A 25,849-nucleotide genomic window follows, 5' to 3' on the forward strand; every position below is an offset into this window, starting at 1 on the left:
ATATTCCATAAAACTCTTTTATGAAATACAATGTATTATCTCATAAAAAGTTTTTCAAGCGATTTTACGTTAGAGGGCTCGTCTTTCAAATCTTTGAGTAGTCGCTTGCAGTATGTAGGTCTGAAGACACGCGGGTTTTCCCCTGCAAGTGCCATGCGACACGGGACACTTCAAAGACATTCTGTTGAGCGAATCAACCTGGCGTTTACTTTCGAAAACGATGACATCTTTATTCTAACATACATTTCTGATAATTCAGTTCAGACAAATGTAAAGTAGTTCATCATTCTCTCTCTCTCTCTCTCTCTCCCTAGCTATCCATCCCACATGGTGGCGGGGTCAGCTTTCCCGCTTAACCTTCTCCAATTCGCCCTGTCCACGACATCGTCCTCGGATAACTTGCACTCACTCATGTCCTTTAGCACTACATCCTTCCATCTTGTTCTGGGTCTGGCCCTAGATCTTCGACCTGGGATGGAAAGTTGTAGCGCCAAATTTCCTACGTAGTCAGAAGGCCTTCATTTTACGTGATCATACCATCGCAGCCTGCTCTCCTGCATTTTATCGGCAATGTCGCGCACGCCCAGGCTTCCTCGTACGTATCGTTACAGATTATGTCGAGCCTGGTAACGCCGCACATCCACCTCAGCATCTTCATCTCGGCAACTTGGATGGTATGCACGTGTCTTTGAGTCGTTGCCCACGTCTCGCTGCCATACATAAGAACCGGCCTTATTATACTTTTGTATACCAGACCCTTGAGTTTGACCGGCATTCTCCTGTCACACGTAACACCAGTCACTTCTCGCCATTTTAGCCAAGCAGCGGCTATTCGGTGTTGAATGTTGCATTCCACATTCCCAGAATGGTGCATCATACTACCCAGATACTTGTACTGATCGCACATGGTGACTAGTTGCCCATCGATGGAAATTGGGCTATTGTCGCTTGGATCTGGCTCGTTCAGGGACATGAATTGGGTCTTTGCAACACTCAACACTAAAAAAACACTAAAGTAGTTCATCATTATTTCGTAAAAAATATTTTATAATGATTTATGTGTTTTATTTGTATTCCGCTTACAAAGTCATTATAGGTATTGCATAGAATGTAGCGTTTTAAAGTACCTATATATGTATATTATTTTTATGTTAATATTTAAACATACCGTTGGTAACCGTCAGGTTAGTAAGAAATGGTTGCTAAATGCCAAGTGACGTGATGGGATATAATTTTCGACAATAATTTAGAAAACACTCATAATGTGTTTTAGATAGCCTAGTAAATACTCAGAAAGCTTTAATGTAGAGTTTCTACGGCCACGTTTTCATGCAGTATCAAAAATTATGCCACGCCGATTTCACGCCGATCACGCCGCCGCCGCCGGTCAAAAAATCATCGGACGCCGCCGCCGATGATTTTGCCATCGGCGCACATCTCTAGTAGGAACGTGTCAGGCAAAAAAATATTCTTTGTATTAAAAAGTATGAGACTATGCCCACTAGCCCGTTCCGTCACCGACCATACCCGTCGCTCCGTGCACGGCACGCAACGTTGCAAAAGAGTTGCCATATTTCTTGCTCGCTCTTGCCAGTTTGAACTATTCTTGCTCTCGCGAATAAAACGGGTACAAAGGAGATGAAACGCGGATGCTACGAGGATTATACGCGAATGCTCTACTACGGGCACTAAACCCGTTATGTACGGATATGAAACAATGTGGACACGGTGTAGTGGGCATAGTAGTCCGTATGGCGTTACATTCCGTGCCTGATACGTTCACAGCCCTGTTATGGTATGATACGGTTTAGTGGGCAGAGACCTTTTTTTTCACGGAAACGTACGAACGTGTCTTGCTATTTCAGTCAGTCTCGGTACAAAAAGTACTGAGGTTTACTGAAGTGGCATGACAAATACGAACGTGTCCGAGAAAATACGACGGGAATCAATTATGCACTAGAAGTGTAATTAGTGGATGGTTGTTGCAGCCAGCGACGCGCCGCTGTTCGCGCGCATGCGGCGGAAGTCGCCCGCGCCCTCCACCTACAGCGACACGCGGCCTGACCCACACCTCAGGTAAATGTGTATGTTTACTTCGCTTCTTACGATGGTATTCCCCCTCCGGCCGTTTTGGCAACCAAGTTTCGCAACTAGTTGTTGAAAAAGAATTAATAATCTTGTTACGCAACTAGTTGCCCAAGAAGAAAATATATTCCTGAACCAAAGCTAGCGTAGATGACAGTGGAGTTTCGCAACCAGTTGACGAAAAGGAAATAATTGTCTTTGTTTACAACTATAGTTACCAAATAAGACTCTCATTTCGATGGCAAATCTAAGGGCATTTGTCCTGCGTTTAGCTGACCTTAGCTGAAAGAGTCTAACGTACGAAACTTTCTTTTCAAAAAACATTTCCTTTACAACTTAACTAGACGGAGCCCCGCTTCGCGGGGCTCCTATTTCTGGGCGGTTTGCCCTTCGGGCATCTGAAGCTACCTAACGAACCTAACCTACCTACCTACCTAGGCTTTTTCCCCCAAAGTGTACTATTTTCACGGACGTCACACTAAACTAAATCAATAGGTAGGTAGGTTAGGTTCGTTAGGTAGCTTCAGATGCCCGAAGGGCAAACCGCCCAGAAATAGGAGCCCCGCATAGCGGGGCTCCGTCAACTCTGGGTAAGTAGGAAATGTTCTCGGAAATATAGATTTAAAATATTTCTACGTTCTAAGTGTCAGAGACCTATTCTTCATTGGCAACTGGATGTAAAACAGGAATATATTTTCTTCTTGGGCAACTAGTTGCGTAACAAGATTATTAATTCTTTTTCAACAACTGGTTGCGAAACTTGGTTGCCAAAACGGCCGGAGGGGGTATTCCATCTGTCCAATTTCTTGGTCCAATGCATGGAATCCTCTAGACGGACTTTAGAGCAATTATTTCATGAACCCGATGCTGCCAAAAATACGGGGGTGCGGGGGTCGAGGTGAGCGAGTCCTGTGCCGTGATTGGTCCGTTCAAAGACATGGACGTCACACAAAGACACTTTCGACTCGAAAATGAAGTAAAACTACCGTATTTGTGGCAGAGGGGATAGAGCTACTATGCTCGGTCTGGAGGATGTCTTGTCTGTGGTCCAATGTCATTGCATCTCACTCTCTCATTAAGCAAAATGTGAGACGCAAATACACATTGGACCAAGGAATACCATTGGTCTCCGGTTGGCACTGTCACGTTGTAAGCCCCCATTCCCACGGGCGCTTTTACAACGCGCGTTAAAAAAGTGTTTGAATGACACAAATGAATACATGTGTATTTATTCACTCGACAGCGGTGGCGCTTTTTATCAAGCGTTGTTGGATTTTCGACTTTAAACCTTGGTCGTTAAATCGACTTTAGATTGCGGACAGATTCAAGCGCTTTTTTAAACGCGCGTTGAAAAAGCTCTCGTGCGTATGGGGGCTAAAGCGATGCTATTTGCTCTGTGCATGGCTGTGGCGCCACCCTTGATTATCGAAGAGCCTGCGCTTATTTTTGGAATAAATATATAAATATTATAGGACATCATCACACATATTGACTAAGTCCCATGGTCTAGCTCAATAAGGCTTGTGTTGTGGGTACAGTCAGCAATAATATGTTACACTACGAAGGCCGCAATAATATCTGAGAGTAACATATTATTGCGGTGACTGTACTTAGAAAAGATTAGATGTAATATAGAAATTGACTGGTAGAGAATGCCTCATGGCATTAAGTGCGCCTTTAGTACACTTAGTTTTTTCTTAAATACATAAAAAAAAACAACAGTGACTCCGGAAAAAATATCTATGCTCAACTGCTCATCACACAAATAAATGCCCTTAACAGGATTTTTACCTGGGACCATCGGCTTCATAACAATATGCGTCAAGTAAGTTTATTTTATTTCCTACAGGGTCGGACAGTCGGAGGCCGTGAACAGGCACAGAAGGTCAGCGAGCTTCGCGGGAACGCAGCAAACAGCATACTCTGTACAAGTACATCACCAGAACCGTGAGTATATTGTCATTTTTCCTATTCTGTACTTATTTTTTGTCATTTACACTACCTAATACAAAAATAAGACCACACGGCACACATACAAAACAAATCTGCAGAAAAGTAGGGTAATAGCCGCCGTAAACTAAAAATGAATTCTATTCACCTATAAATAGAATTCATTTTAGTATAAGGTGGCCAGTTATTGAAACCTTATACTAAAATGAATTCTGTTTATAGGTTACAGTTACTAAAAGTGGCCAGTTACTGGCGAATTACCCTACTACGAATCATAGTTGAAAAATTAATAGTGGCAATTTTGAATTCTTGGACAGTGTATAGTTACAGTTTGCTTTCATAGTTAAGATCTTGAGAAGTATATAGTTTCCTTGTTTTTGTGCCGTTTTCGATACAGTTTACTGACTAATCGTTAACTGTATTGCAATGACAAAGTTGACTTCCAATTGCGTAACCCGGAAAACCCCGAAAACGAACTATGTCGAATTTTTGAAAAAGTATAAACAACTACTGATTCTAATTTTAAATTCTTTTTTGACAGCTTTAGCATCATCGTCACGTGACGTCGGCTCTGAATCATCGTTGTCGTGTTCAAGCGAAGCGGAAGACCGATATGAAACCTGCTCCAGTGGCGCCAGTGACGCTCCCGACCCACCTGTTCACCACCCACCGTGAGTTTTATATTTTATTTCGGGAGAGGTTGAAGGAGGCCTATACCCGGAAGGGGTTCTAACACTTTATTAGATTGTCATAAAATAGTATTTAGTTTAAACATATTTTATATAAGTGGTTACGGAACAAAAAGGTTTTTTTTTTCGGGATTTTACACAAATCGACCTGGCCACAAACTAAGCAAAACTTGTACTATGGGTACTAGGCGACGAATGTAAATAATAACAGATCCACCTATTGTAATGTTTTACTTATATTTAAAAAAAAAATTTTACTAAGAAGGGAAGAAACAGCTTTTTAACCGTTAGTAGATACAATACTTGTATTTAAATGTAGTTTTCGATGAATTGCCTTGCTTCTCTAAATTGAAAGTTTTTTTCTGTAACAATAAAGGCGCTTAAATGCTGATGTATTCTGATTTTGTGAACAGGAAACAGAGCGGAGGAGGCGATGGCGGCGCCGCGCGGTACCGCAGCATCATATCCGACGTGTTCGACGGGAAACTGCTGTCTTCAGTGCAGTGCCTCATCTGCGACCGGGTATCCATATCAATCTTATTAATGTTAATACCTACGATGATATCTAAGTACAATATTTTTTTATCTCATTTTAGTTTTCTTAGCCTCCGTTTTTATATTCCACATTGGCATATACTTAACACTTTCGGTGCCGGGCGTCCCGTTTTTAGTACCAAAATGGACACACATGCGTGTTCTTGGCAGTGAATGTGTTCAATGACAGTTGAATTTTACCTGCATGCTCATATCAATATAACTTAAAGTAAATCCCTCTGAACATTTCGTCAGGTGACAAGCAAAGCTCACTAATTACTAAAAAAATATTAAACAAAAATCAACCTTATTTAGGCTCACTATGGCTATTAACTTGAGGTAGTAATTAGTGAGTTTTGCTTGTCTCCTGACGATTTTCACTGATGCCATGGAATTGTTACTAAGATAATTTAACTTTATGGTTTATGGTAACAATTTTTTTTTTCAAATTTACATTCTATTTTTCAACACAGGTGTCGACGCGGGTTGAGACATTCCAGGACCTCTCCCTCCCCATACCGTCGCGAGAGCACCTCGCCGTGTTGCGCTCGCAGCCCGCGCTCGACCATCTGCCGGCTGACCACGAGTCCTGGGTAATTTTAGGGAACCTAGTCTGATATCTCTCAAATGTATCACGCTTCAATGTTATTATTTCTTATACCATTGACCGGGGTGACTTTCAAATGCAGGGGCGACTTTAATATTCTAGTTTTTAAGCCATAATATATATTTATGCGAGATTTTTTACAGTAGGTGAATATGAATATATAGTAATCTAACTAGTTACAGGAACATTTTCAGTAAATAATGAATAATGCTAATTCTATGGCCGTTTTAAATCTATCAAAGTAACCCCAAATTTTCCAAAGTCACCCCGGTCTACGGTACTAGTCATTGAACTCATATCTGCTGAACTTTTTCACTCCACCAGCCCAAGCTGACAAATTCACCACATATTAGCTCTAGGTACTACACATAGCTGTAATCTGATTAGAGTCTGGCTAGCCAAATTTTGTTGACAGATATTTCCTTGTTGTATCATAAATTGTCTATGATTTAAAAAAAAGTTAAAAGTCTGTTGTCAATTTATGTCAATCATTCAAATTGTTCGCGGTTTATAACGTGTTTATTTTAAATAATATTAATAATGACTATACCGAGTGAGGTCCGCAAACTTGTATTTAAGCTCGTAAATAATTACGACAATGTGCGACATCGACGTGAAGCGTTGTATAATGAAAAACTGCAATGTTTACAAGTCGTAAACAATTTAGTAGGTTGGTGCTCTATATACATTTTGATACTTTAAGTACTAGTTCTAACATTTGCCTAAAACTTTGAACGTACGTACGTGAATTTATTAATTTCAGGTATTAACACATCTCATAAACAGGACAAGTGTGTAAAGAAACGGATTAACTAGAAGTTCTGAAAAATATCAATAAAATCAAAACATTGGAACGTAAACATGTGTTTGTCGTTGACTGTACTTTACGTAGTGGTAAAAATTATGTGCGCTAACTTTGAGTGCACGTCAACGTATGTTTAATTTATTTCCTCAGGCACCTTACGTGTGCACAGAAAATCAAAAATATTTTCTAGTATCAAAACTATAATTCCTATTACAGAAAGTGTGACCAGCCCAAGATTTTTTGAATTTCCCGCCAAATCTTTGTGTAATATTTCAGTAGCCAGACTCTACCTGCTACGAACTTAGCACACATGTATTTGTATATCTCATTTATTTTGTTGGTGAAGTTGACCAAGTATATTCTTAATATTTAACTTGGCTCACATTAACTTTTTGTAAGAATAATAATTATAGTTTTGTATTTTGTTATGGATTCAAAAATCACACCCATGTTACAAATTTACCTTATATAAACTATCAATATCTTGGAGACCAAGCTTTGCTCGGAAAACATATAAAAACTCAAAAATGCGTGGTTTCCCAGAGATAAGACCTAGGTAGAACGATTTATCGCCCCCGAAAACCCCCATATAGCAAATTTCATCGAAATGAGCCTTTTCCGAGATCCCCGAAATATATAAATAAATAAATAAGAATTGCTCGTTTAAAGGTATTAGATATATCTGTATAAAAAAAAATGCCTGCTTTTTATTAAGATACGGCAGTTTGCGCCGAAACCCTCAAAACACTTCGGTCAGAAATGTTAATAAAATACTGTTTCTATACAGATGTGGTGGATATTAAGCTGGCTTCGGTCCTGGTTCTATGGCCCCGTTGTCTCACTTCAGGACTGCCTCGCGGCTTTCTTTAGCGCTGATGAATTAAAAGGAGATAATATGTACAGGTAACACTTGTGCTTCAATACTAATTGAATCATCTGGAAAACTATACTAGATACTTATTTAAACTAAATAAATATTTTCCATAAATATACCCGAGAGAGGAAAATGGGGACGACGTTTTTATGGAAAAGCGGTCGTCCACTATACTCTTCTTAGATTAACAGAAACATTTGTCCCCAGCTGTTCCCGTTGCAACAAGCTGCGCAACGGCGTGAAGCTGTCCGGCGTGGTCCGGCTGCCGGAAGTGCTCTGCGTGCACCTGAAGCGTTTCCGGCACGAGCTCATGTTCAGCGCCAAAGTGGCCGCCCGCGTCTCCTTCCCGCTGCATGACCTCAACATGCAGCCCTATACTCATAAAGGTAAAAAACTATGTTCCCCAAAATACTCTGCCATATTCGAGATTGCTATGACCATACCCATAATAAGGAAGGTAAAGTAGTAGCCGTAATACGCACTTTTTGCCAATAGAGCGTATTACGGCTACTTCTCTACCTTTCTCCTGTATGGCATGGTATTTTGGGGAACATAAAAGGAGTTTTTTCTTGCTTGACCTCAACATGCAGCCCTATACACATAAAGGTAAAAAACTCAACAATTATAACAAAAAGTGCGTATTACGGCTACTTCTCTACCTTCCGCCCGTATGGCATGGTATTTTAGGAAACAAAAAAGGAGTGTTTTATTCTGCTTGACTTGAACATGCAGCTTTATACACATAAAGGTAAAATATTATGGGTACTCTCGTAGCAATCTCGAATATGGCAGAATATTTTGGGGAACATATACAGGTAAAAAAACAACAACAAGGATTTCGATAATAGTACAAACTTTGCTTTGGGGCTAGGTTGATCTGTGTAAGATGTCCCCAGATATTTATTTTATATATTTCCATTGAGAACTGAGACACACTTACCTAACGCCTATCGTCGTACGTAGCATCTCCATTTTTGCATCGTATTTTGGGGAAGACGAATGAAGATGGGGCAGAAACTAGGTTACCTTTAAATCCAACGTTGCAATTTAGTGAAATTGCAGGACATAAAAATAACATAAACATTATTATTTAATGACACAAACGGGTCTACCGCGATAATATTTCATTGTTTTTACCTTAAATTCCGACGTTTCAGCTGAGTTGCACCAGCTGCTGGTCACGGAAAGACTCAGAAAGCAATACATTTTTATCGCGGTAGACCCGTTTGTGTAATTAAGTATGTGTACAAAACGCGAGAGTAACACATTCATTGCCACCCAGCCAAACAAGACGTCCGCGCCAGGTCACAACAATTTCGTCATATAAAGCAGTAGTACCACGATCCCGACTATCGGGTCGTCCGGCCTGGGAACGAAATCATAAAATACCCGATAGTCAGGTTTTCGGCACTAATGTGTTAAAAGTGTTACATAAACATGATTGTTCCAGATTGCACTTCAAAAATAAGCCGGTACTCGCTATGCGCGGTGATCTGCCACACGGGCACGGCGGGCGGCGGGCACTACACGTGCGTTGCGCGGAATCCACGCGGATGGTTCACGTTCGACGACCAGGCCGTCGCGCCGCTCGCAGCGCCCATGCTCGACCACACCGAGGCCTACGTGCTGTTCTACAGGTAACACACACACACACACACACACACACACACACACACACACACACACACACACACACACACGCACGCGCGCGCACACACGAACACACAGGCGGGCTATTATCCGCGCTGACGGAAACCTATTTCTCCTTCCCCTCCTCCTTCCTTGCTGAAGCGGACCCTGGGCTCCTCTTAGAATCCTTAAGATGAGGAGATTGGCTAAAATTTCTAACTTGATATTATCAAGTTATCACTACAATAAGTTTTTAGCAAAAATGTAATTTGTGGTACAAACCTTTTATCGCTGACTGTACTTTTCTTTCCACAGGCAACTAATAGGTACTCATCGAGACAATTCTAAAAACCCCAAACACAATTAGGTTGCGTTGTTTTATCACAGAGTTCCTATGGCCACCTCCTGTCTCCATCATCATCAGCTCGATGATACCATAATATTGCATTATCACCCGACTTACATATGTATGCAAACTTTCAGCTTCATTGAATGTTGGGAAGTGGGTCAAATTTAACAAGATTTGACCCGTACAATAGTATTTTATACAATCGTGATATAATAGACAGTTTTTCAGTCGAGTACCGTGTTTGCTGAGTTGCCTAAGTAAGGTACGAGATTGAAAAGCTTGATTATATCACTATTGTATACAATACTTTTTCTACTAGTCAACAAAAATAATACTTTAAACTAGTAGAATCATACAAACAAACCAAACCAAAAGTATACAGCTAAGATTCGCGAGCAGCCGCGATACCTACATTAGTGTCCGACCGAAACATGTTTTTTTGCCGAAACCGAAACCGAAACCGAATGTTCGGCTTTGGCTCTAGTTTCGGCCGAAACCGAAACCGAAACTTTTGTAGACTTGTTAAAATCGTTGAAAAAATGTCATAAAACCGCTTTTACACACATATTATGGGGCTGTCAACACCCAATGTCCTTGAAATTGATGTTACTTAAGCAGTTTTTTAAGAAAATTACTAGAGTTAGACCAAGATAATTCTGCAACAATTTTGATATCACATGCAGTGCAAGTGTTACTTTAAACGTCAAAACTTCTATGAAATTATGACGTATAAATAACATTTGCACTAGTAGCACTGCGTATGCTATCAAAATCATTGCAGAATTTTCTTGGTCTAACTCTATTCATTCACCAGTCAAGCTAACATGTAGATACAGGGTCAACCAAAAATCTAACCAAAAACGCGAGCGCAGCGAGCGCGAAATTTTTTGTTAACAATATCGCAAGGCCGGGTACCGATCTTCACCTGGGCCTAAAAGTCCGAAGTGCCCCAGTGAAGCGAACTTTCATGCGAAGTCAAAGCCGTGCTTCAGGCTTCAGGATAAGTAGTTAAGCACAGACTTCAACCAATATCCATTGTATTAAAAAGCGAGACCGGAGGCTAAGCTGAAGTAGAGGACATGTGGAACACAAACCAATGGTAAATTGAGGTAAAAAGTGAGGCTCTAAGGTCGAGCATTCGTGTGAAAAACTATACTGGGGACACTTTTAAGGGTTTTTTCTTCGTTTTAATCAATAGTCAGCTGTTCAGCTTCGCAAAATATTAACTATTGAGAAAATCAACTTTGCGGCCCAAGTTGAGCGTAGCCTTTAGCCTCGCTTAAAATTTGCCATTAGAGGTAGATAGAAAAATGACTGAATAAGTGAGTGAATATGAGCGAAAAAGACATCGTTCGACTCGGGCCGAGCTGATACTCGGCCAACGGCTACGTGCGACAGTGCTATCTCATTCACTCCGATACAATTAGACAGTGTGCGCGTTATAGGTATTGACAGCCTCTTAAGACAGCGTCGACCGTCCAGTGGCGCTCTCATTAGTGGAATTGTGTTTTATAATAAACCAATTAATTTCTGTACCTATACATGAATCAGTATATGTAGGTATGTATTAATATTGTTGTTCTACTTATTCCCCAACTTTTGGTCTTTGTCCGAAGTACCATTTCGTAAGTTTCGGCCCGGCCGAAAGGTTCGGCCGTTTTTTGGCCGAAACCGAAACTACAGCCGAAACATGATTTTTTGGCCGAAACTGGCCGAAACCGAAACCGAAACCGAACCTTCGGTCGGACACTAACCTACATACTGGTACGCGCCCCGGCCGCCGCGCCCCACGCCCCACGGCGGGTTGGTCAACGACACCTTCTCGTAACTCATGAGGCCCTGGTACTTGCTCCGCGCTATATTCAATTTTTAGACAGTTGTTTTCTCGATTTTGGCCACCGTAGCCTATGGAGACTAACAAGCAACACTAAGTGGTTTTCGTAGTCTATGGATGTTGCTATATTAAGGGTGTCACATGCGCGTTTCTGACTTATGAACCAATTGTTTCTACTATACAACCTAAAATAATTAATTTGAGCTATGGTTTTGTTTCGTCCTCTTGATCGCGGCGAGCTGTGATTGGTCAATTTCATTATAGTTGACTAAGCTGTATCGAAATGAATATTATAGTTGAGGAACCCATATATTAAAAATACCAAATTGCAGTTTGGTGTAAGAAATCTTAATTCAAGAATTACAGCCGACTAGTAGAAAAACATAGTTACTTTACATCGCAGGTTAGTAAAAAGCTTAGTAGTAAAAGTAGTCGTTTATATAAGCTGCTCTTAACCTTTTGAACGCCACAGACGGCAATTGACGTCAACGCAAAATCGTGACAACGCCGCCAAAGACGACATTTAACAACATCGTTTTTTGATGAAATTCTACTGAAAAACACCCCACTTTTAGTATTATTTGGCATTAATTATTCACAAAACTAAATTTTACCCCCGTGGCGTCAGTGGCACGGCAAATGGATGCGCCGTTTGGCGTTCAAAAGGTTAATATTAACAATCAAGTTACACAGAATAAATGTGACATTATTTCAGGAAAGTGAATCCCCAAATGACAGTGCTGCGGCAAAAAGCGGCGGAGATATTGGAGTCGACGACTGTGGAGCCTAATGACATCAAGTTCTACATCTCGAAGCAGTGGATCAACAAGTAAGTGTGATGTTTTGTGTTTTATTATACTTTATCCAAATATTGATGAATTAAGTTATTGTCTAGTATAATAGGGATTACGCAAAACTCTGCGTAGGGGGCGCCACTACCACTATCCATCACAATCTGGGGGGTCTACCGCGAAACAAGGAAATCGAAATTTCGTTATCTAACCTCTCTATCACTCCTGCTTATTCGAGCGATAAAGAGGCAGATAACTAAATTTCGATTTTCGCGTTTCCCGGTTAGCCTTGTTAATAAACCGCCTTGATGCATCAATGTCATATTTATTGTCTGTGAAAATTTGTCAAAGAACAGTTTAAGGCATAGTATGTATAAGTTACTCCATGGTTTACTAGCTAGCTTAATGCTGCACTCTGGCGGCAGAACATTGCAGTAATATAAAAAATTTACCTTCCAATAAAATTGATATTATGTTTCCTTCTACGTCAGAGATGTTCATTGAGAGAGTAACGCGATCGGTGACCGATAGATGCCGCTAGCGTCTATGTAGTCGCTCCGCCCCACGCCGTGACGTTGTTCCGCTTCCCCTCACTGCAATCCGTTGCTCGCTTCCCGCGACTCGCCGCCACCATGTCATTGTTGAGGAGAAGTACAGTCGGCATAAAAGTAGCCTAGTAGCCTGCCAGGAAGGCATTACTCACATCTCTGACGTAGAAGGAAACATAATATCAATTTTATTGGAAGGTAAAATTTTTATATTATGTGTTCCGTACTCTACGTCAGAGATGTTCATTGAGACCTGTTTATTATCTCCTGGTGGCGAGTCAGCGGGCGCGCAAGCGTTAGGGCTACACCTACTGTCATAGAACTCAGAGAAAGAATAAATATATACGCCTTATTGCAACCCATGAAATCACAGTGACTCGTTATAATGATGCATTACAGGAAATTGTGAATTTAAATTGTAATCCCAGGTTCGAATCTGACGTTAAACTGGTTTGAGAGATTTCTCATTCGAAATCGCATCCAATCCGCAGAATCTCGGCGATAGGATCGTCTAAAGAAGAGTCATGTTCCCAATTAACTTAAGTCAAAATATCGCTAATTGGATAGATTTCCAGCCAATTTAGTGATTAAGTACATCGTGGATCGAAAGCAATCTTAAGCGAGGCCGGCTTGGATGAGACTGTGGCTGAAAGCGCAGTGTCCCCTAACATTTTGTGTAATTCTCACAAGTTGACGTACCCAGACTACCTACTTACTGGGTCTATACTTTATTCCGGAGCTTCTAAGAGTCCAATCGGTAAGACACGTTATCTGGTTTAGAGCCGAATTTCGGACACAAAATAATAGCGTGAACGTTATCTATGTAATTGCCCGGGCTACAGTATAGTAGAGTAAGGTCATTGACCCTGCGGCCTGATGCTAACAGTAAAAATGCGGCAGCTCTTCTATATAGGTACGTTGTAGGGCTATTCAAATTAGGGCAAGTAGATTTCTCGCGTCCCAAGCTGGTGGTTTGGGAGGCGCTGGTCTCGCTATTAATGGCGTTGGAAGAAGGCATAGTGTCCGATAGTGGTTCACATACAGCGCTTGTTACAGGCTTATGAACAAGTCTCGTTCTGAAAGCTAACATGGGCAATAGAAATATATGTCTGAGATAGCTCGCTACTTCACTGGATATTAGAGGTACCTGGCAGTCGATCTTATTTTTGATGCACCATGAAGACCATTTCTACATTGTGGGCGTACAGGCGGCCTAGAGAGTTGCGTCTCGTTCGCTATGTAGCGTTAGCCCTTGGCATGTTGCATGCATGCGCCAGTCACGCCAGCTCGGTGTTGGAGCGTCCTATCTGACAGGAGGGCGGTCGGGCGGGCGGGAGGGCGGTCTGACGCTGTGTTCACTAGGACCGCTAGTAAATTGCAAGCTTACCACAGCTGCGTGAAGGCTCTCCTTATCACGCCGTCACAGGTAGCAGACTAGGCTGGGAGGTGGAGACATCCATACCAAGTCGTATCACCGGCAGCTGCCAGAAGAAACGTGGTAGCAGTTCAAAGAGTCTGTTAAGAAATACCGTGACACAGTGCGAAGGCTCTCGAAATCGGAGGCTGGCCAACAAGGCGCCTATCAGGCGCAGATAGTCTCGGCGGCTTCTGGGCGTAGCTGCCACTCGGGCGCGCAGTGAATTCTTGATAAACCGTCGCCCTCGGGGGTTGTACTGACCTGGTAAGTAGCAAGGAACCAGCGCGACCTGTAGACGATCTGCTGGCATCAGCAGTTTTTGCGACAGCCGTGGTAACGGAGGGGATGTAGTGTCGCCGTCGTTTTATGTATACTGTAGTGGTGCGGTTGTATGTTTACACTTCTGTCGTCAGCGCTGCAGATGTGGCACGTTAACGGTTACTCTTCACTGTAAGGGCCTTACCTCGTACATTGTCTACCAATATTGGAGGTTGTAACGGACTGCTTGCATAAGATGAGGAAGAAAGTGGCGCGAGGCTTTCGGCAGCTTCGTGTTGCTGGGGACTGCCAAGGTGTCACCTTCCTCCATGAACTAAAGTTTGCGAGTTTGAGACTGAACAGGAGGCATTGAGTCTCATTTCTGCGAGAAACTCGGCAGCAAGGCAGGCCTGTATGTCGCGAAAAAGAAAAACTTTCAATCGGGGTGTTGTGCCGCGTGTCCCACGTGATGTCTAGGAGCGTGATAGTTTAATTCGCTTTACCCGAAGAAACACCCTATATCGAGCTAGTATAGGGGTATGGTAGCATGCTTTTAAGGAAATCGAACTAATGAAATCAAGTCTAAAATCGATTTTAGCGCTTGCGTAACAAAACTGTTTCGATAAAGTCAAAGACAGACAGATGGAAACTGCTGGAGTCCTCCTGGCCCCTTTCTCTTAGCACCGGAAACTCAAGCTTGTTCAGGCGCAGCGGGTTTATTTGTCCCATTTTGTTTATTATGGGCTTGGCGCACGAGTTCGTCTTTGTAAGACGGAACTTAAGCCGGAGAGCGCGGGCAAGCAGAGATAATTATGTGAAGTCTGCAGACCTTTTCGATGCCTTTCACCTCGGTTTTGAGCGGTCGCACAGGGCCTTGTCGCTAGCTGTTCTTCGGTTGGATCACTCCATGGCCTCGAGAAGTCATAGGAACCTCGAAGCGGCACGGCCCTACGTCGATCAGCACCTTTATGAAACCCGGGAACACGACGTATTTTCCTCTGAGTATCGACATATCAGTGCAGTCATTCAGTCATCAGTGCAGTGTGATGCGCGCTTGGAATCGGACGCGCTTCACTGCATAATATCGAATAAAATATTTATTCGCGATCGGCGTGACTTAAGTCGCTGCCCCGTACTTTTCGCGATGAGTTCGCAACAACTCATAGCGAATGAATTACTGGCGTTTGTACAGAACGCCGTAGACACCATGGATGAAGTCAGCATCAGGCAGATCTGCAAATCAAGTTTCAGTGAAGACGACATTTGCAGTGGCAAGGCGCTGCTCTTCCAGACGCTCGGCAAAACTGACCAGATGCCATCCCGTCGGAGGGATGGCGGCGTGAAGAGTCTCCAGGACATAATAAAACTGTTCAAGGAGACCGATCCAGACGACGTGCCTGCCTTCGTTGCGAAGCGGCTAGACCGGTTACCGCCGGTTACCTTTGATCACGTCGACGTCACCAGGCTGCTGAAGGACATAACATTCCTGAAGACGAGTCTGGCAGAAGTACAGGCTAAGTTAGAGGTATCTAATAATACCATCAGTGAGCTACGTTCCGAATTGGCGTTATTACGTAGCGCACATTCGGAATGTAGGTCAGATACCTCTAACATATCCGTGTGTCACGTTGCGCAGAATGTGTCCATCGGCGGTTTTGAACCCGCGAATTTGGATGCGTCGGCAATTGCTGAGCAGGCGACCGCCGACCCGCGCCCCGCCGCCCGCCCGTCTACGTCACCGGAGACGCGCACGTCACGCGAGAGTACGTTAACCCCGAAACGTTCCTACGCTAGTACTGCCGCTAAGCCGCCTGCTGTGTCCAAGCCTAAGCAGCGGCCGAAGAAAGGGGTGCAGAGCCTTCGTGATCCTGTTCACAAGGACCAATCACAGCCGACTCTAAGGGAGTCGCGATGTGACGAGGACGGTTTCAAGAAGGTGGAGAAGAGAAGAAAACCGGCTCGTCAGAATCAGTGTGGTACCGCACCGACTGGACCGAACCATTTGCTGCGTCCTGCAACACCGTCGACGCTGCTGTATGTGTCCCGTCTACATTACCTTACGAAGGTCGATGACATCGTAAAGTATGTGAAAACGAAGACCGGATTCATCCTGAGGGTCGCGAAGTTGGAATCTCGACACAATGCGAATTTTAATTCGTTTGTGGTGAGCGTTCCGACTGACCATCTAGCGACCTTCACCAAGGAGGAGTTTTGGCCGAAGGGTGTCAAGTTTCGGCGGTTCCGCGGCCGGCTCCCTGACACTGCGGGGTTGCGTAATGCATCGCAGCCATAATGTGATATGTAGTGTTTAGTTTTTAAAAGTTTAGTTATAAAATATATTTTTATATAATATGTATGCTAGTTTTAAGGTATTTATGTATGGGCCATTAGTTGCCTGAAATAAAGATTTTCATTCATTCATATCTTACCGCTTTCAACTCCGGGCAGTCGAGCCACGCTAGGACGAGGCTCTTTACGACCTTGTCTGCCGTCGCCGGAGGACTCCTTAACCGAAACCAAAAGCTTAGCGGTCTGTTCGTGCTATGGCACCATAGCTATAGGCGCCTGCGTACCTCAATGGGTCCATGTGGACAGGACAAAACTGATACTGTGGCGCCCAGCGCAGCTTGGTAGGCAGCATCGGCGGCAGGTAAGTTCGCGGTGGTATTCTTGCGAACAGAACATGGGCGCCATTGCAAGGGACGACATCGTCGTGGTTGCAGCATCGGTGGACAGGTTCGACGTGATTGTCGGTGCTATTATGGCAACCGCCGCCACTCAGGAGGCGCCGGTGCGTGAAGCTAGAGGCGTCATCGTGGCGGCCGGCTCGGGAGGCACCGGTGCATGAGGCCGGGCGGCGCTATCATGGCGGCCGCCACTGGTTCGGGAGGCGCTGGTGCGTGAGGCGAGGACCCATCGTGGCGGCCCGCTCTAGAGGCGCTGTCGCGTAAGGTGGGCGGCTCCATCGTGGCGGCCGCCGCCACCGGCTCGGGAGGCGCCGGTGCGTGAGGCGAGACGCGCCATCGTGGCGGCCAGCTCGGGAGGCACCGGTGCGTGAGGCGGCCAGCTCGAGTAGCGCCAGTGCGCGAGGCGGTGGTGCCATCGTGGCGGGCGGCGCCGTTGTGGCGGCCGCCGCCGCCGGCTTGGAAGGCATCGGTGCGTGATGCGAGAGGCGTCATCGTGGCGGCCAGCTCGGTAGGCACTGGTGCGTCGTGAGGCGAGAGGCGCCGTCGTGGCGGCCAGCTCGACAGGCGTCGGTGCGCGTGACGGACGTTACCCGCACGGGAGGCGCCGATGGCTGGCTCGTAATTGCACGCATCATCACGGTGACACTGCTGCCCTCGGCGGCGCCATCGTGGTGGCCACCACCGGCGCGTAGGTAACCAGCGACGTCATGACGGACGGCAACCAACGCGGCGATCGTCGCTGTACTCGTAGCGTTTCCACTGCTTCCACGTAACTTACCTTCCTTCCATTCGAGCAGTCGGGACGCAGAAGCGGTCCGCCTTCACCTTGGCGCCAGGACGGGATCGAGAGGTCCGCGATCCATCCGCGCCGCGACCGCAGCAATAGGAGCGGGCGTGTGCCTCTCGGAGTCCCGCGGACTGGAAGCGCCCGCAGCCACAGAAGCGGGCGTGTGACGTCTCTCGGAGTCCCGCGGACTGGAAGCGCCCGCAGCCACAGAAGCGGGCGTGTGACGTCTCTCGGAGTCCCGCGGACTGGAAGCGCCCGCAGCCACAGGAGCGGGCGTGTGACGTCTCTCGGAGTCCCGCGGACTGGAAGCGCCCGCAGCCACAGGAGCGGGCGGGTGACGTCTCTCGGAGTCCCGCGGACTGGAAGCGCCCGCAGCCACTGGAGCGGGCGTGTGACGTCTCTCGGAGTCCCGCGGACTGGAAGCGCCCGCAGCCACAGGAGCGGGCGTGAGACGTCTCTCGGAGTCCCGCGGACTGGAAGCGCCCGCAGCCACTGGAGCGGGCGTGTGACGTCTCTCGGAGTCCCGCGGACTGGAAGCGTCCGCACCGCGACTGCAGCAACAGGAGCGGGCGCGGCCTGGAAGCGTCCGCACCGCGACTGCTCTCGCGGGCTGGAAGCGTCTGCACCGCGAATGCAGCAACAGGAGCGGGCGCGGGCAACAGTAGTGGGCGTCCCGCGGACCCCGCACCGCGACACCTCGGGCTCCGGCCCGCAGCGTCGCGGCGTCTCGGGGTCACCTTGGACGACAACAGAAGAAAGTCGACGGCGCGCGGGGGCCGGGGCCCGGGCGGGACAGTGGAGCCCCGGTCGCGTCGCAGCTAACGACACGAGGTACTCCCAGGTTAATATGACCTGCCCGAGAACCGTCCTGTCGAAGTAACTTCTGAACGCCAATAAAACTAGAATATCATTAAACTGGCTCACCGGATGGTTCGGACAATCCAAACCTCCTTATCGGCGAAGCGCGGCACCCGGCAGCGGCGCGCGCAGGCTGCCCGCCTCCGCCCCCGCCGCCGCCGGCACGATGACCGCACGCTCCCTCTCCGATGCGGAGCGACTTGCATTACCACTTGTTAACGAAAACCACTGACGCACTTCCTACTTCGATCTCGAAAATGCGAGTTAACGGTAACGATTTTAGCAGCATGGAATGTGAAAATTAATTTAGCAAGAAAAAAGTGGGTAGAATCGAAAAGCACCGTTCGATGACTTCGATCGCGAGACCGCCAAAAGACTAATATGTAGTAGCGATCTCTGCTATATCCCACTATTTAATCGACCGAGCTTTGGATCGGAAATGTTAAAACACCATGCTGCAAAAATATACGCAAAAAAATATTTGCGGACCATCGGTCAGACGGTCGACGAAACAATGTCATGGTGGCGGCGAGTCGCGGGAAGCGAGCAACGGATTGCAGTGAGGGGAAGCGGAACAACGTCACGGCGTGGGGCGGAGCGACTACATAGACGCTAGCGGCATCTATCGGTCACCGATCGCGTTACTCTCTCAATGAACATCTCTGACGTAGAGTACGGAACACATAATACCCCCTATTTGTACATTTAATCACAAAAATGTCAATGATGTAGGTATGTTTCGATGTTTTAGCCAACTGTTTTTAGAAATCAATGTACAAAACGCCCGTCGTATAACAAGAAAGTGATTTTCTTAAGGTACAGTCACGATTTTTAATGTGTTACTCATAATATCTATGAAATTTCGAAAGTATACTTAGCATAACTACATAGGCCAGGGGTCGGCAAACTTTTTAGAAAAAGAGCCAACCACAGCAATACTTACCCATAATATGTAGCTCAAAGAGCTCAAAGTGTTGTTTTCAGTGTTCTAAAGATTCTCAAGTGCTAAAAGTTCGTATTGCGTACGATCTGCGCTTTACGCGCTGTGTGTTCGCTTTGCTTTCAACTCGCCTGCAAATCGTCAGTGTTAACGCCCTTACGGCCTGGCCACCACATTGCGCGCTGGCTTCGGCTAAGGATACAACCATAGTTTGGATCGAGACAGCGATCGGTCCTTTCGTTCCCACCTATGGTACAGAATAAATAATAGTACTAGCTACAGAAGACTCACTCTCTAACAAAACGCGTTTGTTACGATCAGGACAGGTATGGCCGCTAGGTGGCGACAGCGCCACGCGCGGCTTATTGCTAGCCACCAAAATTGGTGTGGAACGGATGTACTTTTAGCTACCTGTTGCAAAGCGACGAAAACGCGGAGTGAGCCACGCCTGCCTATGGTGGCCGAAGTCAATCGCACAATGTCGTGGCCAGGCCGTTAGTATTCGTGGTTGTGTAGTACACTTGTACGTATTGTGCGCAGATTCAACACGTGGGCGGAGCCGGGCCCCATAGACAACGGCGACTTCGTGTGCGCGCACGGCGGCCTGCGGCCCGACCGCGCCGCGCACCTGCCGCGCCTCGCCGCCGTCGTGCCGCAGCCGCTGTGGGAGTTCCTGCACGACAAGTCAGTACCTCTCTACACCAAGCACATGATTAGCACGACAGTATTTCGCCGCGAGATAGGCTACCCGTCTTTTTTTAACTGTATTAATTAAAGCGGGACGGGTGGTCTATCTCTCTGTCGCGTCAATCATGTGCTAGCCCGGTTGAGCCCCCCTCTCAAGAAAGTGATGCAGCCGCTCTGGGAGTTCCTCCAGTATAACGGCTCCCTGCACATTACCATTACCTATAGCTGCTGTGACAATATTCTACTATTGAATAAACTCGGTCAAATAAGTTTGTCAGTAGAAAAAAGCGCAAAATTTTTAATGGGACGAGAAGTCTTCCAACCTACATTTTTTTAATTTGCCGCTGTTATTTACTGACGGAAATGGCTTGACAGACTATATGTACGATACAATGTAGACAGAGTCACACTAGGCAATGACCACAACGAAATGAGCGTTTTCCAAAAAAAAATACATTTCATTCATGTCTTCAAAATATTGACTTCTTGGGCTCATTTTACTCAGAATCATTTGTACATTCACGCCTTATACATGAAAAAATTGTATGAACGTGACGCACTGGAAAAATATTTTTTCATACAAAATTTTGGGACACATTTTTTTATGTATGAGGCGTGAATGTACAAATGATTCTGAGTAATATGAGCCCAAGAAGTCAATAATTTGAAGACATGAATGAATAGTTATTTGTACAACAAGAGATCAAAGTTTGATATTTCTTCGAGTGCTTATTTTGAGTCCCGTGCAAGCGAAAGATTCTATAATAGATTCACGAGCGTAGCGAGTGAATCTAATTTAGAATCTTGAGCGTAGTAAGGGATTCAAAAGCGCACGAGATGTAAATAACTTTGATCTCGTGTAGTACACAAAATTTTTCACCCTAAGCAGTGAGAACATACCTAGAGGGACAGAGATAATAGAACCCAAGTATCGAACTTGTATTAGACCCCGCATGTTGAAATGACATTTGACTATAAAGGTCACTTGAATGTCATTTTGTCTCATTCAGTGAGCAAAATCGCATTTTGCTCACTGAATGAGACAACTCAGTGAGCAAAATGCGATTTTGCTCACTGAGTGAGACAAAATTACTCAGTGAGCAAAATCGCATTTTGCTCACTGTTTTTAAGAAGCAAAGTACCCTTGTTCGAGCTGCTGAGGTGAAAATGTACATTTTTGTTGGAAAACGCTCAAATACTATAACTTTTTTTCGGCAGATTCGGCGGCGGGCCGGCGTGCTCGCACGTGCACGAGTGCGGCGTGTGTGCGCGCGCGGCGCAACGACTGCGCACGCGGCGGGCGAGAGAGCTCAAGGCCTTCTACGACTTGCACGCCATCTTCCAGGTACTACTTGGCTCTTATTTCGTTGCAATAAGGTCTACGTAGAGTCAATTATTCGTGGCAACGATGCTATGAACTATACCAGCTTCTTATAACTTGAAATGTATTTCGGCGGTCGAGATTCGATATCTTAGCAAGCAGTGGGCCTACCGCGAATCACGTTCGACATGTTGCCTCTCTGTCGCACTTGTAAATTCGTACGTAAGTGTGACAGGAAGGCAACACAATGGGCCTACCCCTTTGAGCTCCCCTACGATTAGTCGCAATTCCTGCGCCAATTGTACTAGATGTTCAAACGTAACGTTTTCCTTCGACAGGAGCAAGACCGCCCGCGTGCTATCTACGCCATCAGCATGCACTGGTTCCGCCAATGGCAGGCCTTCGTGCGAACCAGGAGTCAGCAACCACCGCCCCCTGTCGACAACTCGGGCATTGTCACCAGCCAGGTATGATTCAATAGACGTTCTACTACTGAACACAGGTCCAACACAAGAGGCCACCATTGTCACCAGCCAGGTATCAATAGCCTTTTAAATATTATATAAGACCAGGAACAAAATATACTCGTTTACATAAACAAGCTGTTGTTTTGACAGTTTGAATTAATAACAAAATATTACTTTTCTCAAAAATGGACGGCAAAGTCGACTTTGCCGTTTAAAAAATAGGTTGCGAAGCGCGTAGTTTATGGTCAGTCAAAAATTAAAAAGTTAAAAACATTGCAGTCTCGATTTTGGGACTGCAATGTTGCATACAAATTCCATTATTTGTCGAGTTCCAAACTTTTTAAAAGTTGAAATGGCCATATCAAATGAAGGCACAGGCCCATTAAACAGCCAAACAGATGATTAGTACCGCGACTATTTAGCTGTCTCAAATTGGTTGGCGTATTTTCGGCAGAAAAAACCACTTCTATTTTTTTATTAAAAAAATAAAAAGGCGGCAAAGCTAATTTTTTCAATTGTTTCTACTTTTTTCTGTGAAAATATATACGTAAGAAAGTTGCTTTTGTAAAATATTTCTATGATATTTATATTTCTTGCACCATTTTTGAGAAAAGCACTATATATGACTCGGCTGGAAGGCTACTTGCTGGCTTCGGATTCAATTAAACGGACTCCCAAGGTCGTCCGTTTAAAACGAATCCTCAGCCTGCAAGTAGCTACTTCCGAGCCTCGACAATAATGTACTATTACTTATTTTTAATTTTTAACGATGCTACTAAGCTTAGAATTTCCAATGTAACTTGGAACTCCGGTAGCCGTTTAAGAAGTGTAACACTCTTAAGGTAGATGTCGCTAGGGTCCCCTTGACCCGTAATATGGTGGTAAGATTTGCTGGCTATGGATGAGGTCTTGGTGGCTCAAATGGCAGAGCGCTGGAATATTGATCCAGAGGGCGTGAGTTCAAGTCTCACTCAAGACAGTAATTTTTCCACTTTTAAAATTACTTTAATAACCGCGAAAAGATAACGTGCTAGTCAATCAATCAAGAGAAAGTTCGAAAGATTCCGAGTAAAATGCAAATTTCTCCAAGATGGTACACATTTTCCAAGATGGCGGCGGTTTCTCGAGGTCCCCAAATGTCAAATAGTGTGGACATGAAAAAGAGACCTTTAATTAACATACATGCCAAATTTCACAACTCTTTTAGAGATTTCGAGGTTAGATCTAATCCGAATGTGTTATTAGTATCTCATTTAATTGAAATATCGGATGGTAGTCGCTTTAGCCCAAATTGTCTGAGTAAAATCTTAGAATAATATCCCTGGACTATGTATGCCTTTAATTACATGACATTTGGACATTAACTTTGACCCTCTTTTTGCATCGCTTTAATCAAAATTATTACAAATATTGAGCGCGAAGTCGTTTTGAATTGTTTTGTCCGCTTTTTTGGGTCGAATTGAGATTTAAGTCAACCTCGCAAAAGCCCAATGTGCATTACAATGTACACTCCGTTTCAATTTTATTAGAACCTTTCATAAACCAAATAAGGTAGCATTTCTTTTGTTTCATTGCTGTGTCAAATCAACGAATGAAGCTATATCCGGGCAACGTTAATACTGCTTTCGGAAGAAGGGTTGATATTTTGTAACACACTCTGCTCATTGAATATTTGTATCATTCCAGGAGATCGACGGAGTCACCACCCACGTCCTGAAGCACGGCTCCGACCACGCGCAGCTGAGCGAGGAGCTGTGGCGCTTCTTCACCGACATCTACGGCGGCGGCCCCGCCGTGCCCCTGCGCACCCCGCCCCTCCCCGCACCCGCACCGCCTCCCCCTGCCCCGCGCCGCGCACCACGCGGCTGCGGCGACGAGGACAGGGAGGACTACTGCACCAAATCCACTTCGGAAACTAACATCAGAGAATCCGTTGTCGGGGAATTACAGAAAAATCAATCGCTACAAAATCTAAGACACTCGAAAGTAGCCCGAATCGATTCCGATGAGGATTTCAGAAGGTATAAGAGACTCGAGCAGAACGGAAACTATGACTCCGACGAGGAGATGGAAGAGAACTACTCGGTCAAAGAAAATGGCGTCGATAGCTCCGACCACGATGCGAATGACAACCCGGTGTACTACGATAAGCCCGAAGTCGAACTCCCCAATCTCGATAGCATATCGCTGAAGAGCAAACCCTCGAAGAGCAGGAAAGTGAGAAAAATAAGAAAGAGGACAGTGAAATGATTCTTTCTCGCTTTTCAGTTCGTTCACAGGCTGAGACGGCGGGTCGCGAAAGATTTAAACTGAGGTCTCCGTCTAACACGGGTCGCTTTGAACTGATGTGCCGTCTCTGTCTGGCGCTGACGGTGTGACGTTGAACATTCCCGGTGAAAGGTGTTAAAACTATATGCATTTAAACTTGGGTGTTACTCTGGTCTCGTGATATATTTTTCTAAAAACTATTACTCGCTTCGCGTGATCCATCTGTTGTATACAGGGTGAAAAATACATCTGCAAATTTTAATATCGCTAACTAAATTAGATGGTGATTACATCGTATATTTATTTTATTAACTGTCTAAAAATCACAATTTACACGTATTTTACAATCTAATCAATGCTGAGAAATCCAGACTGAATCAGTAAAAGCTGATTATCCTGGTAATTTCGACTATAAAAAAAAACATGCAAGAATTTGTGTGAATTTGATTGAATTTATTGTTTAGGTTTGTTTGTCATTGTACCTATTGTTATTTATTTATTTATCTCAATTTAAGAAACTATAGTTGTTTAAAAAAAAGTGATTATGAAATTGTAATTTATTTACCTACATGTACTATCCAGTCACAAGATTGATGATAGATTGATCGAAAAACATCCTTATGCCCCTAATTTTAGAGTTAATCGACCGATTTAATATTTTAATTCATTGAACCTTAAATTATTAATTAGCTCGCAATTATATAAAATCACATACGATTTGTTGCAGTCTGTAGAGCCCTTATGACTGCCAACCACTTATGAAGTTTGACACTTTGATTTTTTCTTAATTTTAATAAATACAAAAGACGGATCACACGAGCGGCCAAGCGGCCTCAGAGCCCCCTGGGGTTGGTAGTATTTTTAGTACAATTTATTTTAGTTCAAATTCAAGTCTAGCGAATGTAGATACTTGAATGAAATACTGTATATTTACACCTGTATATCTGTACAATGTTACCCTGTATAATATATCCATGTTCATAGTAAAATTACTGCCTGCATTTCTTTCTGTTTTACCATGGATTACGTATTTATTTTGTTGTTTCTGGTTCTAAGTCTATGTGTTATTTGTTAAAGAATTGATCAGCAATAAAATATATTACAAAATTTATTGGCTGCACTTATTCGTTTCATTATATAATATATAAATGCGGTACAGAGACCATCAGTAATAATGTCAATACCTTTACTGTCAGTATAGTGATAGAATGAAAATAAATAATAGGAAAAATTAAGTTAAACAAAAACAACGACACTATTATTCATGAAATTCTATATCTGAACAGCAATAGTAGATTGCATCTCAAGGGAGCAAAATGGTGGTAATGACATTATTTACCGCGTAGTACATTGAATCCTGAAAAAGCGAAGGATTCTATAATAGAATCCCGAGCGTAGCGGCACACCTTATTTTCTGAAAACGAATTGGGTTGAATAATTAAAACATACAAAATGATGTCCAAA

The 25,849-nt window shown here is 44.5% G+C and overlaps 1 protein-coding gene and 1 non-coding gene across 2 annotated transcripts in view; both read left to right on the forward strand.

The window, feature by feature from the left end:
• LOC134800699 (ubiquitin carboxyl-terminal hydrolase 20) overlaps window positions 1-25,496 on the forward strand; it is a 40,369-nt gene extending 14,873 nt beyond the window's left edge. The window contains exons 9-21 of the mRNA XM_063773199.1: window positions 1,989-2,076; window positions 3,935-4,032; window positions 4,577-4,706; window positions 5,138-5,246; window positions 5,732-5,851; window positions 7,458-7,573; window positions 7,752-7,930; window positions 8,995-9,181; window positions 12,072-12,185; window positions 20,183-20,326; window positions 21,548-21,674; window positions 21,989-22,117; window positions 23,804-25,496. Coding sequence (XP_063629269.1) covers window positions 1,989-2,076; window positions 3,935-4,032; window positions 4,577-4,706; window positions 5,138-5,246; window positions 5,732-5,851; window positions 7,458-7,573; window positions 7,752-7,930; window positions 8,995-9,181; window positions 12,072-12,185; window positions 20,183-20,326; window positions 21,548-21,674; window positions 21,989-22,117; window positions 23,804-24,367 — 2,105 coding nt within the window. The 3' untranslated portion in view covers window positions 24,368-25,496. The remainder of the gene's footprint in view (window positions 1-1,988; window positions 2,077-3,934; window positions 4,033-4,576; window positions 4,707-5,137; window positions 5,247-5,731; window positions 5,852-7,457; window positions 7,574-7,751; window positions 7,931-8,994; window positions 9,182-12,071; window positions 12,186-20,182; window positions 20,327-21,547; window positions 21,675-21,988; window positions 22,118-23,803) is intronic.
• Window positions 23,024-23,096, forward strand: Trnan-auu (transfer RNA asparagine (anticodon AUU)). The gene has a single exon. It is a non-coding gene; the product is annotated as a tRNA-Asn (tRNA).
• Window positions 25,497-25,849: the final 353 nt, after the last annotated feature.

This window comes from Cydia splendana, chromosome 20 (genome assembly GCF_910591565.1).
Source record: "Cydia splendana chromosome 20, ilCydSple1.2, whole genome shotgun sequence".
Classification (NCBI taxonomy): domain Eukaryota; kingdom Metazoa; phylum Arthropoda; class Insecta; order Lepidoptera; family Tortricidae; genus Cydia; species Cydia splendana.